This window comes from Juglans microcarpa x Juglans regia, chromosome 6D (genome assembly GCF_004785595.1).
Source record: "Juglans microcarpa x Juglans regia isolate MS1-56 chromosome 6D, Jm3101_v1.0, whole genome shotgun sequence".
NCBI classification, from domain to species: Eukaryota; Viridiplantae; Streptophyta; class Magnoliopsida; order Fagales; family Juglandaceae; genus Juglans; species Juglans microcarpa x Juglans regia.
Genome location: NC_054604.1, coordinates 31,064,853 through 31,078,254, shown reverse-complemented (window position 1 = coordinate 31,078,254; position 13,402 = coordinate 31,064,853). Strand labels below are relative to the sequence as shown.

General features: G+C 29.7%; 2 protein-coding genes across 2 annotated transcripts; both read right to left on the bottom strand.

Moving 5' to 3' along the window:
• Positions 1–405: 405 nt before the first annotated feature.
• On the bottom strand, positions 406–2,794 carry LOC121234330. Its single transcript, XM_041130236.1, has 7 exons — positions 2,635–2,794; positions 2,456–2,542; positions 2,065–2,262; positions 1,775–1,930; positions 1,553–1,606; positions 1,320–1,457; positions 406–812 (listed from the first exon to the last, which is right to left on the bottom strand). The coding sequence occupies exons 1-7, from the start codon at positions 2,767–2,769 to the stop codon at positions 438–440; spliced, it is 1,143 nt and encodes a 380-aa protein (XP_040986170.1). The 5' UTR covers positions 2,770–2,794; the 3' UTR covers positions 406–437.
• Positions 2,795–4,653: 1,859 nt separating this feature from the next.
• Positions 4,654–13,004, bottom strand: LOC121235532. The gene is made up of 14 exons (XM_041131877.1): positions 12,786–13,004; positions 12,609–12,695; positions 12,335–12,532; positions 11,837–12,001; positions 11,617–11,670; positions 11,152–11,292; positions 10,400–10,766; positions 6,696–6,847; positions 6,519–6,605; positions 6,139–6,333; positions 5,823–5,978; positions 5,644–5,697; positions 5,411–5,548; positions 4,654–5,120 (listed from the first exon to the last, which is right to left on the bottom strand). Exons 1-14 carry the CDS (start codon positions 12,918–12,920, stop codon positions 4,752–4,754), a joined length of 2,298 nt encoding a protein of 765 aa, XP_040987811.1. The 5' UTR covers positions 12,921–13,004; the 3' UTR covers positions 4,654–4,751.
• Between the last annotated feature and the right edge of the window lie 398 nt (positions 13,005–13,402).

The following is a 13,402-nucleotide window of genomic DNA, read 5'->3' as shown; positions in this document are numbered from 1 at the left end:
GAGTTTAATGTTTGGATGTTAAACTCATCTTAAAACAAGACTATCCAAGTTCCAAACGGGGCCTGAAATGTATGAAGTAGGTTGAGATGAATTTAACTTTTTTTATTTTTATGTGAAGCTGAAAAAGTAGTAGGTCCCATCAATAATTGATTTGAGATGTGTTGATTTTGGTTCAATAACCAAACACAACCAGTTGACTGTTACGTTTATAAATAGATTTCATAAAACAAATTATAAACTAACTTAGTTTTATATGATACGTCATATTTATTTTATAATAAAAATAATTTTATAATCTAAATATCATATCAAGTCATGTCAAGTTTTAATAAATGAGATAAAGGGTGGAATTAGAGTTTAAATTGGATCTTAATTTATATTCTAATAGAGAGCGACCGAATTAACTGAGATTCAAAAACTACAAAATGAAAGTTAAATTAGGCTTGACAATTACCACCAGGGCCACCATATAGGTAGCCATGGTCAGATTCAAATAGAGCATTTATGGTGTAACATTTTCGGATATCTGCATCATATTGCAGTGAATTGTAATCAGGATATATCCATTTGTTGGATTCATCTGCAAACTCAAGTTCATCCACGTAAGCAGCCCTAGAGTAGCCTTCGTATGCAAAATGGCCGCTTCCCATTGGAGGACTAGTTGCATTGTTGTCTGTGTAAACTCCCCCTCCCCAAGTTATCTCAGCTGCTGAGCTGGATAGACTTGAAAATAAGGAGTTTGGCCAATACCCAACAGGTTCTTCTGAAAATAAACTATCATGTGCAAGCCACCAATTTCCTGATTTCCTATCCTATTTGCATGCAAAAATTAGTAAATACACGTGAAGATACAAACCAAAAATATGATGGGAAAAATGATTATTCATTGTCTTTTAATCATATTTTTTTTTATGTGTTATTAATTGATTGAAAACTTATTTATTATTTACTTATTTATAATTTAATACTACATTAAGAGATAATTAAGAAAATATGTTGAATAATATTTATCTTTTTTTTTTTACGAATATTAAATAATTACTTATTGTAGCTAAAGAATGATAGCTGGTTTATATTAAGATATGAGATGAGATAGTTTTAGATAAAAGATGAAAATTGAAAAAAATATTATTAGAATATAATTTTTTAATATTATTATTATTTTAAAATTTAAAAAAAGTTGAATTGTTTATTATATTTTGTGTAAAATTTAAAAAAATTATAATAATGAGATATGATGAGATGAAATACGTTTTAAATCCAAACGATACTTGAATCCCACACCTAACAATAAGATAAGATCGAGGATGAAACAATACCTTGAATATGTTGCATCTTACATAAAACTGTTCTCCTTCGTATTGGGAAATCGAATCAAGGACATAACCGAGAGGAAATTTTGAGTTTGTTTGCACAAAACCCAAACAGAGCATATTGAAACAACCATCTTCACCTGCCTGAAAAATAAAAAGAAAATACGATCCAAGTATAATGAGTGAGTGTTTGAAATTTACATATAAATACATAAAGATAAATAAATTCCCAGCCTTACAGTCCATGCACCAAAGGTTCGCGTAGTATTATCGCCATGTAGTTTTGGATTTACCTAAAAAGTTTCACCAAGAATATCAACAATATTATAAAGAAAGATGGAAATAATTGCAACGAATTAAACAACCATTTTTAGAACCAAGATATATATATATATATATATATATATATATATATATATATATATATATATGCATTGACACGAGGATTTGAAACTAATTACCATCCACCCGACTTGAATCACATCAACGCCATTTCGGATCTGTACAAATGCCTGGCTGAATTGATTATTTATAACTTGTGGGTTTTGTATATTGAGAATTGCGCCAGCTCCCATATAATTTTTGCCTGGACTGCTTGGTAATTTTCTTCTTGCATACTATGGGAGAAAAATGAAAGTATTATTATCAATTAAATCATAAAAAGAAAAAAAAAATCCCCAAATCAATTAAAACTATTTATATAAACCAGCACAAGTTATTAGAACAGGAAAAAAAAAAAAAAAATGCTAACATGAGTAGGAGGAGAGGCAGCATCTGCCCCAGATTTTTTCACGACTATTTTTGCCCAGATTAAGTCTTCCTTCCGAGTCCTCTTGATGGGAACGGTTCCAAATGGGCAGCCTTCACTCAATCCAACTGCAGAAGTCTTGCCTGCTGCATGTGGTAGAGTTCTATCTTCCGCTCTTTCTGGGAAAGAACTAGGTTTCATCTGCAAAAGTGTTGTCCATTTATTAAGCAAGTTCTTTTGTTTTATTTTTTATTTTTTAATTTTTTTTTATTGGGAGAGAGAAGTTTTGAACTTCAGACCTCCATTTTAGAACTGGGAGTTATGTCAATCAGGCCAGAGGCCTTTGATTCTTTTATTTATCAAATGGCTATGATTCGACTATGAGAGTTTTTACCTGAATGCTATGGTTTTTAAGCAAAGGATGATCAAAGGCCGGTTGTTTATAGATATCAATGCAATCAAAGATGTCACCTTCTGTAGTCTGTAAAGACAACAATACACTTGGAACAAAAAAAAAAAGAAAACAAAAAAACAAAAAAAGAACATTATGTTTCTTAAAAATTAAGCAAATACCTTGATGCTTTTGATGTAGGGTTTGTTCAGAATCTTGAGTTGTCTGTCTATTTCAAGATCTTCAACACTTTTTGCTCCTTCAGTACTGCTTATAAGAATGAAAGACAGACACAACAAAACTAAAAATGGAGTCATTCTGAAACTTCTATCACAATAGAAACCTGTTTTGCTTGCTGTAGATTGATCGAATCCTGTTCCATCACCTCTATGCCCATATGTATATATAAGGTCTTAATGTCATGAATTCAAATTGATAACCCAAAACTCATAATGATGATTGCATTAATTAATGTATCTTTGGAGTTTTTCTCTATTTAATGAGTACAGAAAAGAACATTAATGTAAAAGCAATTAATAGGAGTAATTATTAAGAATTCCAGAAATGCATTAATTTTGTAATCCTAACGTAGAATATCATTCAAATTCAAATGATACAACAATACCAACTCAACTAGTACTTAATTAGTACTTACCTTGAGCGTGAGCATGTTCTTTACTTATTCTTTATTCTTGTGCTTATTCATAATGACAACGCAGAATCATAATTGCACATGAATTATTATTGTTATTAATTTTGGATCTTTCTTTTTTTATTTCTTCTATATTTAATGAACAAGGAAAAGAATAATTTAGAGAAATTAGATGTAATTAGGGGATAGAAAGCTTGAAAGCTTGACAAGAATTAAGCCCTGTTTGGATTGAGAGATGAGATGAGATGAGAATTGAAAGTTGAATAAAATATTGTTAGAATATTATTTTTTAATATTATTATTACTTTAAGATTTTAAAAAGTTAAATTATTTATTATATTTTGTGTGAGAATTTGTAAAAGTTGTAATGATAAGATGAGTTGAGATCACTTCTCAATCCAAACGGAATCTTAGAGTTTAATACTATTGTTTTTGGGTCTAAACGAGTCGACACAAATGAACACAATTAATAAAAAATAGGTCAATTTGGATGAACTTGAGAAACCCGCAATTAACTAGCATAACATGTCCAAACCAAAATTATGCTTTTTGTAAATTTGACCTTAAAATTTAAAAACCCTTTTATTGTTTCCTATTCAATGTAAATTGTGTATGATTGATATAATTTAGACTTATAAGATATGAAATATTATTAATCGGATCAAATCAATATAACCATATATATCAAACTTTTTAATATCAAAATTATTAAATAAAAGACAAAATATATAAAAATTAAGTTACGAATAAATATTAATCTTAAGTGCTCATTTTCATTTGTTCCATTCATTTTCTTTAAAGCTAATCAGAATAATAGAATATTATAGAATCATCGGGTTGGGCACTCTCACGTTCCCACTTGAATGTTGTTGTGAACTTGTGGGACGCCCTGCGCCACCTGCTACTATAGACTACCCTCTAAATATTCAAGTCTTAAGAGTATTAGCATTGGTTTCATTAAATTTATCTTTAAAATTTAATGAATTCAAAACTTCCTTATCCATAATTTCACATTGGATTAGTCATTAGATTCATCAAAATAATAATATAATATTATTTTTTAATAATAATATTTTTAATTTTTTTTTTTATATTTTACAATTACACTAACCATATATACATTAATAATTTAATTTGATACTTAAATTATTTATACTAACCATAAGGTCATTGCATGAATTATAAAAAATGTAGAAATACATTTAATAATAAAATAATAGGAATAGAGAATGAATAGTAAGTCTTCAAATATAGAGATGTGAATGAATATACTGTAGCTCAAAGCTTAAGCTTTGATGGTATACTGAATCCAATGCCAACATTTTAACTCCTAAATCATCAAATTTTGATAAAACCACTGGTGCTTTAAGGGCTAAAGGCTTGCAATTTGTGGCTTTATTGTACAAGTGAGTGACATATCCACGATCTCAAAAGCTACATTTATAAATAGATATAGTAAAAATAAATTTATAAATTAATAGTAATATGTTAAATTTATTTTCTAATAAAAATAACTTTATTATATATCAAATCAAATTAAGTTACGCCGAATTTAAATTTAAGACTTTTATTATAATATCTTAAATCACCGCTTAATTTATACACTATTAATTAACCGGGATTCAAAGACTACAAATGAAAGTTAAATTAGGGTTGACAATTCCCACCAGGGCCACCAAATAGGAAGCCATGGTCAGATTCAGATAGAGCACATATGGTGTAACATTTTCGAACATCTTCCTCGTATTGTAGTGAATCGTACTCGGGATATATCCAATTGTTGGATTCATCTGCAAATTCAATATCATCTATAAAAGCAGCCCTGGAGTAGCCTTCGGTTGCAAAATGGCCGCTTCCCATTGGAGGACTAGCTGCATTGTTGTCTGTGTAAACTCCCCCTCCCCATCTTATCTCTGTTGCTGAGCTGGATAAACTACTAAATAAAGACTTCGGCCAATACCCAAGTGGCATATCGAATTTCTCGTGTACAAGCCACCAATTTCCTTCCTTCACATCCTATTTTGCATGCAAAGAGTAAAAAGCACACTGAAAAATTATTTAGTATGTTAAGAGATGTTCAAAACATAATAATGATTAGTATTTATATTTTTTTTAGTAATACTAGATAAAATTATAGGTTGTATAAATATCGTGTATTTTATTTAAAAAAGAGTGAAGTTTACAATTAAAAAATTAATTTTTTATATAAATCTCGTATTTATTTATTTTTTTAAAAGAATATGCAACATTTACATATTTTATGATTACAAATATTATTTCTCATAAGAAAAATAATGAAACAATACCTTGACTATGTGGAACTTTACATTAAATTGTTTTCCTTCGTAACGGGAAACCTCATCAAGGACATAGCCTAGAGGATATTTAGAACTAAATTGCACAAAACCCGAGCAGAGCATATTGAAACAACCATTTTCACCTGCCTAAAAAATAAAAAGAAAATAAGATCGAAGTACAATGAATACTGGAAAAATTTATATGTAAATGCAGAGAGGGATAAATAAATTTCCAGCCTTACAGTCCATGCACCAAAGGCTCGCGTAGTATTATCGCCATATAATTTTGGATTTACCTAAAATATTTACCAAGAAAATCAGGATTACTAAACAGAAAAAAAAAAAAATGGAAATAATTGCTACGAAACACCCATTAATTAAGATTATATATGCATTGACACGAGGATTTGAAACTAATTACCATCCAACCAACTTGAATCACATCATCGCCACTTCGGATCTGTATAAATGCTTGGCTGAATTGATTGTCTAGAACTTGGGGGTTTTGTATATTAATTATTGCGGCAGCTCCCTTATAGTTTTTGCCTGGACTGCTTGGTAATTTTCTTGTTGCATACTATATATATATATATATGGGAGAAAAATGAAAGTATTATTATCAGTTAAATCATAAAAAGAATAAAAAATTCCCAAATTGCCAATTAATACAGACCATGAAAACTATTTATAAACAAACACAAATGATTTAGAATAATAGGAAGGGAAAAAACACTAACATGAGTAGGAGGAGAGACAGCGTTTGACCCAGAATTTTTCACAAACATTTTGGCCCATAATAAGTCTTCCTTCCGAGTCCTCTTGATAGGAACAGTTCCAAATGGGCAGCCTTCACTCAATCCAACTGCAAACGTCTTGGCTGCATCTGGTAGAGTTTTATCTTTCACTCTTTCTGGAAAAAAGCTAGGTTTCATCTGCAAAAGTATTATCCATTTATTACGTACATTATAAGAAAAACGAGTATTTATGAAGAATTATTTATAACGAGAATAACTATTTACGATGAAAACATTCGAAATAGTTAGTCACAAATAAGCATTTTTCTTGTAGCGGCAAGTTTCGTTGTTTATCAAATAGCTATCGATCACTAGAGTTTTACCTGAATGCTATGGTTTTTAAGCAAAGGATGATCAAAGGCTGGTTGTTTATATATATCAATGCAATCAAAGATATCACCTTCTGCAGTCTGTGTAAAGACAACAACAAACTCATAATTAGCTCACCAAAACAAAACAAAACAAAAAACATTCTATTTCCAAAAAACCAAAGCTAATACCTTGATGCTTTTGATGTAGGGTTTGTTCAGAATCTTGAGTTGTCTCTCTATTTCAAGATCTTCAACACTTTTTAATCCTTCAGTTGTACTGTTTATAACAATGGAAGACAAAAACAACAAAACTAAAAATGGGATCATTCTCAAACCTCTATCTCAACAGAAACCTGTTATGTTTGCTGTGGATTGACCAAATCTTGTGACCTATTCCTTCTCTTTTATGTACTTTTTACCTTGGTTTCATCATCTTTCTGCCCATATGTATATATAAGCTCTTCATGTCATGAATTCAAATTGATAACCCAAATCTCATAATGATGATTGCATTAATTGTATCTTATTTGCTTTTAATCCCTATTTAATTAATGAGTACACATTAACGTAAAAGCAATTAATAGGAGTAATTATTAAGAATTCCTACAATGTATTTATTTTGTAATCCTAACTTATATCATTCAGAATGATATAACCATACCAACTCATGAAGTAGTAATTAATTAGTCCTTAGCTTAAGCGTGATTAGCATGTTCTTAATTTACTTATTCTCTATTCTTGTTCTTATTCACAATGATAACGTAGAATCATTATTGCACATGAATTATTATTATTATTTTTGGATCTTTCTTTTTTTTTTTTTTTTCTATTTCTTCTACATTTAATGAATGAGAAAAAGAACTGAAAGAAAATTAGATGTAATTAGAGGATATCAAGCTTGAGAGCTTGTCAACAATTAATAAATGAGTCAATTTGGGAAATGCTTTTGATATGCAACTATCGTGTTTTGGTCAAAACGTGTTGACACGAATGAACATAATTAATAAATGAGTCAATTTGTGTGAGATTGAGAAACCCACGTACGATTAACTATCATAACATGTTTAAAACAAAATTATGCTTTTGTAAATTTGACCTTAAAATCTAAAAATCCTTTTATTGTTTCCTATTCAATGGAATTGCGTATAATTTATCTAATTTATACTTGTAAGATATGAAATATTATTAATTGGATGGAATCAAAAATTTGGATCAATATAATCCATCTATATTAAGTAGGTTAAAATGAGTTTAAACAGATCATGTTTGAGTCAATCCAATATAATCAATTTATTATAGAGAAATTCTGTGGGAGACTGTATGAAAACCTTAATTAAATAGAAAAAAATTCCATTTTGATAAGGTTATTATTGTAATTTTAAAAATTAAATTGATTAGACTTACACATGCCGTCTTTATTTGAAGACTGTACCTAGCATTGACATATATATTTATCAAATTTTTTAATATAAAAACTATTAAATAAAAAGACAAGACATTACGTATAAATATTAATCTCTTAAGTCATTTTCATTTGTACCATTCATTTTCTTTTCTCTGCATTTTCTATAAAGCCAACAGAATAAGAGAATATAGAATAATCGGGTGGGGGCTCTCTCACGTTCCCACTCGTCAATCTCTGTTTCGGCCCATGGCTGCTTGCAGAAAGTCCAACACCAAATGTTCCACAAGCAACTCTTTTTTTTTTTTTTTGAATCAGTTCCACAAGCAACTCAAATGGAAATGCATAACACCTCAACCAACAAGGACAATCTACTAGAGCACCTAGTGCTTGAAACTTCCCTAAGCTACAACAATCACATGACGCTAGCAGAAGTGCAAAGGGGAAAATAATAGTCGTAGAAATTCGGACTTCATGGGAAATGCTTTTCCTGTTCTAAACTCCGTGTGCTCTGATTGGAAGCTTCCTAAAAACTGCCGTTAATCGTCCCAAACCGTCACTTCCGGCCAAACTTTCCATTAGCAACTCAACCACCTTCGTTTGTTTTCATAGATTAGATGAATTGATTGATATAATTTATACTTATAAGATAAGAAATATTTTTAATCAAATTGAATGATCAATCATTTCGATCAATATAATCCATCTATATTAAGCAGCTAATTAAAATGAGTTCATATTCGAGCCAATCCAATATAATAAGTTTATAATAACCCAACCCATAAACCCAAAAATACCATTCTCAAGACTAACCCTTCAAGGATATAATGAAAATCTGACATATTTTCTACCATTTAAAATGCAAATTATTCAATACTACTGTAACAATACGCGTAGGTAAAATTAAAAAGATAGAGCTCAAAAAAAGAAAAGAAAAGAAATACATATAAAGTTATAAACAAGAGTCTTATTGACTTGGACTTTGGAATTTACTTAAGCCCATCCTCGTTGACCAATCTTTTGAGCATTGAAATTCTAGTTATTTTTTTATACACCACATATTAATATATAATTTATTATTTTTATCATTCTATTTAAATATATATTAATATATAAATATGTGTGTTTAAATAAAAAATAAAAAAAATAAATTATATATTGTTGTGTGGTGTAGGATGACAAATATCATGATTTTTGTTGAAGACCTTAGGCTTTCGATTCTAAAAATGGTAAGCTGTCTAATTTAAATTTATTATTTTATTAATTGATGCGGCCCAATTTAAGTTGCTTCTAATCTTATCTATTGAAATGAAAAATTGCTTAAAATACTCTACATTTATGGTTGAGGATATTAAAATGTAGGATGAAAAATAGTGATTTTAAAAAATTTTAGATGATTCCAATCCATCCATCTTATGATCGAAGTCTTTGCCGAAATTTCACAAATATTGTACGTGAATTATAGTTTATACAAGCTACTTGCAGATATATATTCAGTGTTCTTAATCATTACTTAGGCTTTTTTTTCGTTTCGTAATTCAAATGAGATGAAATGAGATATTTTGAATAGTATTGAGATTTTTTAGTTAAAATGAGATGTGATGATTTGTAAAAAAATATGTATTTAGATAATGAGATGAGATGAAATGATTTTAACTTTTTGAGATTTGATAAAGTGGTGAGTCACATCAATTATTAAAAAGTATTTAATTATTAGATAGAAAATATTATGAATATATTAAAAATAAGTAATATCTATTATTAATTTAAGAATCCATAAATATTTTGACTTTTTTAAAATATATTTTTTGTAGTTGGCTGTAATTATTTCAATATTTCCAAATATGAAAGTATTTCTTTATTAAATGAAATGTTTTCCTAATTATATAGTACAATAAAATAAAAAATTCTAATAGATAATTATACATATTAAAAATGTGAGTGTTATTTTTGTTCCCAAATTTTTAGTTTCGAATTTTGTATTAAAATCTCAAACTTGCAATCACCTTCAATTGTTAGGTTCAAGCATTGTTGTGCTGACTATTAAGATGTGAGGTGCAGGAGAACAGTCTTGTGTCAGATGAGCTGGAAAGTAATTGTCACATCAATGCACAGTATACATAATGAGAGTTGAGTTAAATCATGGTTAAATATGCATTTGGATACATATAAAATAAAGCGTTTTGTTATGTATGTGCTAATTTATATATTAATATTGTTATTTTTATATTTTAAATTTAAATTAGTATTATTTTTAATAAAATTTATTTTTTGATCAATTATATTAAATGAATACATGTATTAATGCTTAAAATTATTTATAATTAAATTTTTTTAAAAAATAAATATTACAACTGAGATGAGATTGTTCGAGCCTTATTTATCCAAAACCGGTTCTTAGTAGTTTCGAAAACTTAAACGGATATATGAAAAAAATAGATTTAATTATTTATATTCTATTAGAGAGAGAGAGAGTTAAAAATTCTAAATTACCCTTCACAATTACCACCAGGGCCGCCATAGAGGAAGCCATGGTCACTTCCAGGTAGTTTATCTACGGTGTAACATTTTTGGATATCTGCGTCATATTGCAGTAAATCGTCGTCAACATATATCAATTTGTTGGATTGATCTACAATTTGAAGTTCTCGTTGATAAGCAGCCCTGGAGTAGCCTTCATCTGCAAAGTGGCCGCTTCCCATTGGGGGACTAGCTGCATTGTTGTCTGTCAAAACTCCTCCTCCCCATGTTATCTGAGTTGCATAGCTGGATAGACTTGAAAATAAGGAGTTTGGCCAATACCCAACAGGTTTATACAAGTCATCATGTGCAAGCCACCAATTTCCTGATTTGATATCCTATCATGTGCATGCAAAAGAGTAAAAACACATGAAGATGCAAACCAAAGGTTAGGGATAATTGTCATTAACGATATCTTGATTTGCATCAAATGATTATAATGGTCCGTTTAGATAGTGAGATGAGATGAGTTGAAATGATTTGTAAACAGTAGTGAGATTATTAGTTGAAATTAGAGGAAATGATGTGAGATAGTTTCATCTAACCTCTGTATCCAAACGGATCCCAAAAATTGCTTGTTAAAAAGATAGCCAATAATTTTTTTTTTGGTATATTTTTTATTGACACGGGGTGTTTGAGAACAGAATTACTAAAAATAAATTCCACATTTAACAAAGTAATGAAATTAAAAAAATAAATAAATAAATAAAGATGCAAGACTACCTTGAATATTTTAAAGTTGATATAATATTGTTCACCATCGTACTCGGAAATCTTACTAATGACATGACCAAGAGGAAATTCCGAGTTAACTTGAATAAAACCTGAGCAGAGCATATTGACACAACCAGTACCTTTGCCTGCCTGAAAAATACAAGTAAATACCAAGTACTACACTGGTCAGTAATGCAACCAAGTACTACACTGACATGCATTAGAGTAACAAAACTCATCATCTTATTTCTCATCATCCTCTCATCATCTTATATCTTATGATATGATATTAGATTATTAGAGACTATTTATTATATTTCACTTGTGAACCTATCATCTAATACCACATCATGAGATGATGAGAGAATGATAAAAAAAAAATGATGAATAGATTTTTTCATATATATATATATATAGTTTGGTATTTATTATGTATTAATGGTGAAATAGAAATAAATTTTCAGGCTTACGTACCGTCCATGCACCAAAAGTTCGAGTAGCATTATCGCCATATAATGTTGGATTCACCTAAAAGGTTGTTTTTTTTTTTTTTTTGGCCAAGAAAATCAACTTTGTTAGAAAAAGAAAAATTGAAATAATTGCAATGAAATTATATATAACAACCATTTCAGAACCAAGAGATGTCTCCTAAGATCATGTGCATTAAAATTGGGATTTGAAACTAATTATATACCATCCATCCAGCTTGAATGGCACCAATCACTTTAACGCCACTTTGAATCTGTACAAATGCTTGACTGAATTGGGTATTTGTAACTTGTGGGTTTTGTGTATTAATTCGTGCGCCAGCTCCCAGATAGAGCTTTCCTGGAATGCCTGGTAATATTGCCGTTGCATGCTACATGAACCAAGGTGTTCAAAAGGGAGAAAAATGAAACCATTATTAATAAGAGAAAAAATATTTACAACCGTAAATTGTGTAACCGCCGCGTAATCATTTTGAAAAAAATGAGTAAAATATGAGACTCACATGAAAAAAATTAATTTGTTAATAGTAGACCATATTTTTTTTCAAAACGAATACGTGTCATTTACGTATTTCACTGTTGAATGTAGAATGTCGAGAGAATCTGTAGATCTTGAGTCACAATAAACAAACATATAAACCATAAACAGAAAAGGATCACAACTTGCCAATTACTACAGGACATAAAAAAAAAAAAAGACTAACATGATGAGGAGAGCCAGAGTTCGACAGAGAGTTTTTCACGAACATTTTCGCCCATATCAAGTCTTCCTTTCGAGTCCTCTTGATGGGAACAGTACCAAATGGGCAGGCCTCACTCAATCCAACAGCAGAAAGTTTGGCTAGAGGTGGTGAAGTTTCATCTGGTTCTCTCATTTCCTCTGGGAAAGCACTAGGTTTCAGCTGCAAAATATAGTACATTTTTACCAAGCAAGTTTTGTTCTTTGCTGTCAATAATGGCTATCGATGAGAGTTTTACCTGAATGCTATGGTTTTTAAGCAAAGGATGATCAAAGGCCGGTTGTTTATAGATGTCAATGCAATCAAAGATATCACCTTCTACAGTCTGTAAAGACAAACATCACGACTTATACTTAGCTGACCACCAAAACAAAACAAAAAACAATACGTTTCCAGAAAATAAAGCTAATAATACCTTGATGCTTTTGATGTAGGGTCTGTTCAGAATCTTGAGTTGTCTATCTATTTCAAGATCTTCTACACTCTTTGCTCCTTCAGTACTACTTATAACAATGAAAGACAGGGACAACAAAATTAAAAATGGGGTCATTCTCAAACCTCTATCACAACAAAAAAACACGACCTGATGATCTATTCCTTCTCTTCTTTCTTGGTTAGGAATCTATTCCTTGGTTTCATCACCATAGCACACTACATATGTATTTATAAGCTTTGAGAATGCACAGTTATAATTGCCTAACAACTGTATATGTAAGGAATTCTCATTGACGACGAAAATCATAATTGCATTAATTGTTTCTTTGAACTTTTTTGATTTTATTTCTCTAATAGTGAGTGTTATTATTTTTTAATAAATATTACATTGTAACGTTTTTTCTTTAATCTCTAATAATGGATTTGAAATTCATTTAGTCATTAAGATTGGGTATTAATTAAGTCGGATAAATTGTTGGTAATTGCAGTGAATATTAAAGTTGATTCAGTTTTTTCAAGTGCATTAATGCTATATGTACTGCAAGTTTTACTCACCAATCAAAAGTTCAAATCAATGTCAAACCATATTATATATCA

What these genes read in the sequence shown, in the direction of transcription:
- LOC121234330 (XM_041130236.1), bottom strand. Translation starts at nt 2,769, where the DNA reads ATGACTCCATTTTTAGTTTTGTTGTGTCTGTCTTTCATTCTTATAAGC. An exon ending in TTAAAAACCATAGCATTCAG is followed by an intron (nt 2,263 to 2,455) that starts GTAAAAACTCTC and finishes ACACTTTTGCAG; the next exon opens with ATGAAACCTAGTTCTTTCCC. An exon ending in CTGCCTCTCCTCCTACTCAT is followed by an intron (nt 1,931 to 2,064) that starts GTTAGCATTTTT and finishes TTTCTCCCATAG; the next exon opens with TATGCAAGAAGAAAATTACC.
- LOC121235532 (XM_041131877.1), bottom strand. Translation starts at nt 12,920, where the DNA reads ATGACCCCATTTTTAATTTTGTTGTCCCTGTCTTTCATTGTTATAAGT. An exon ending in GAGCCTTTGGTGCATGGACT is followed by an intron (nt 5,549 to 5,643) that starts GTAAGGCTGGAA and finishes TTTATTTTTTAG; the next exon opens with GCAGGTGAAAATGGTTGTTT. An exon ending in TAAAGTTCCACATAGTCAAG is followed by an intron (nt 5,121 to 5,410) that starts GTATTGTTTCAT and finishes CATGCAAAATAG; the next exon opens with GATGTGAAGGAAGGAAATTG.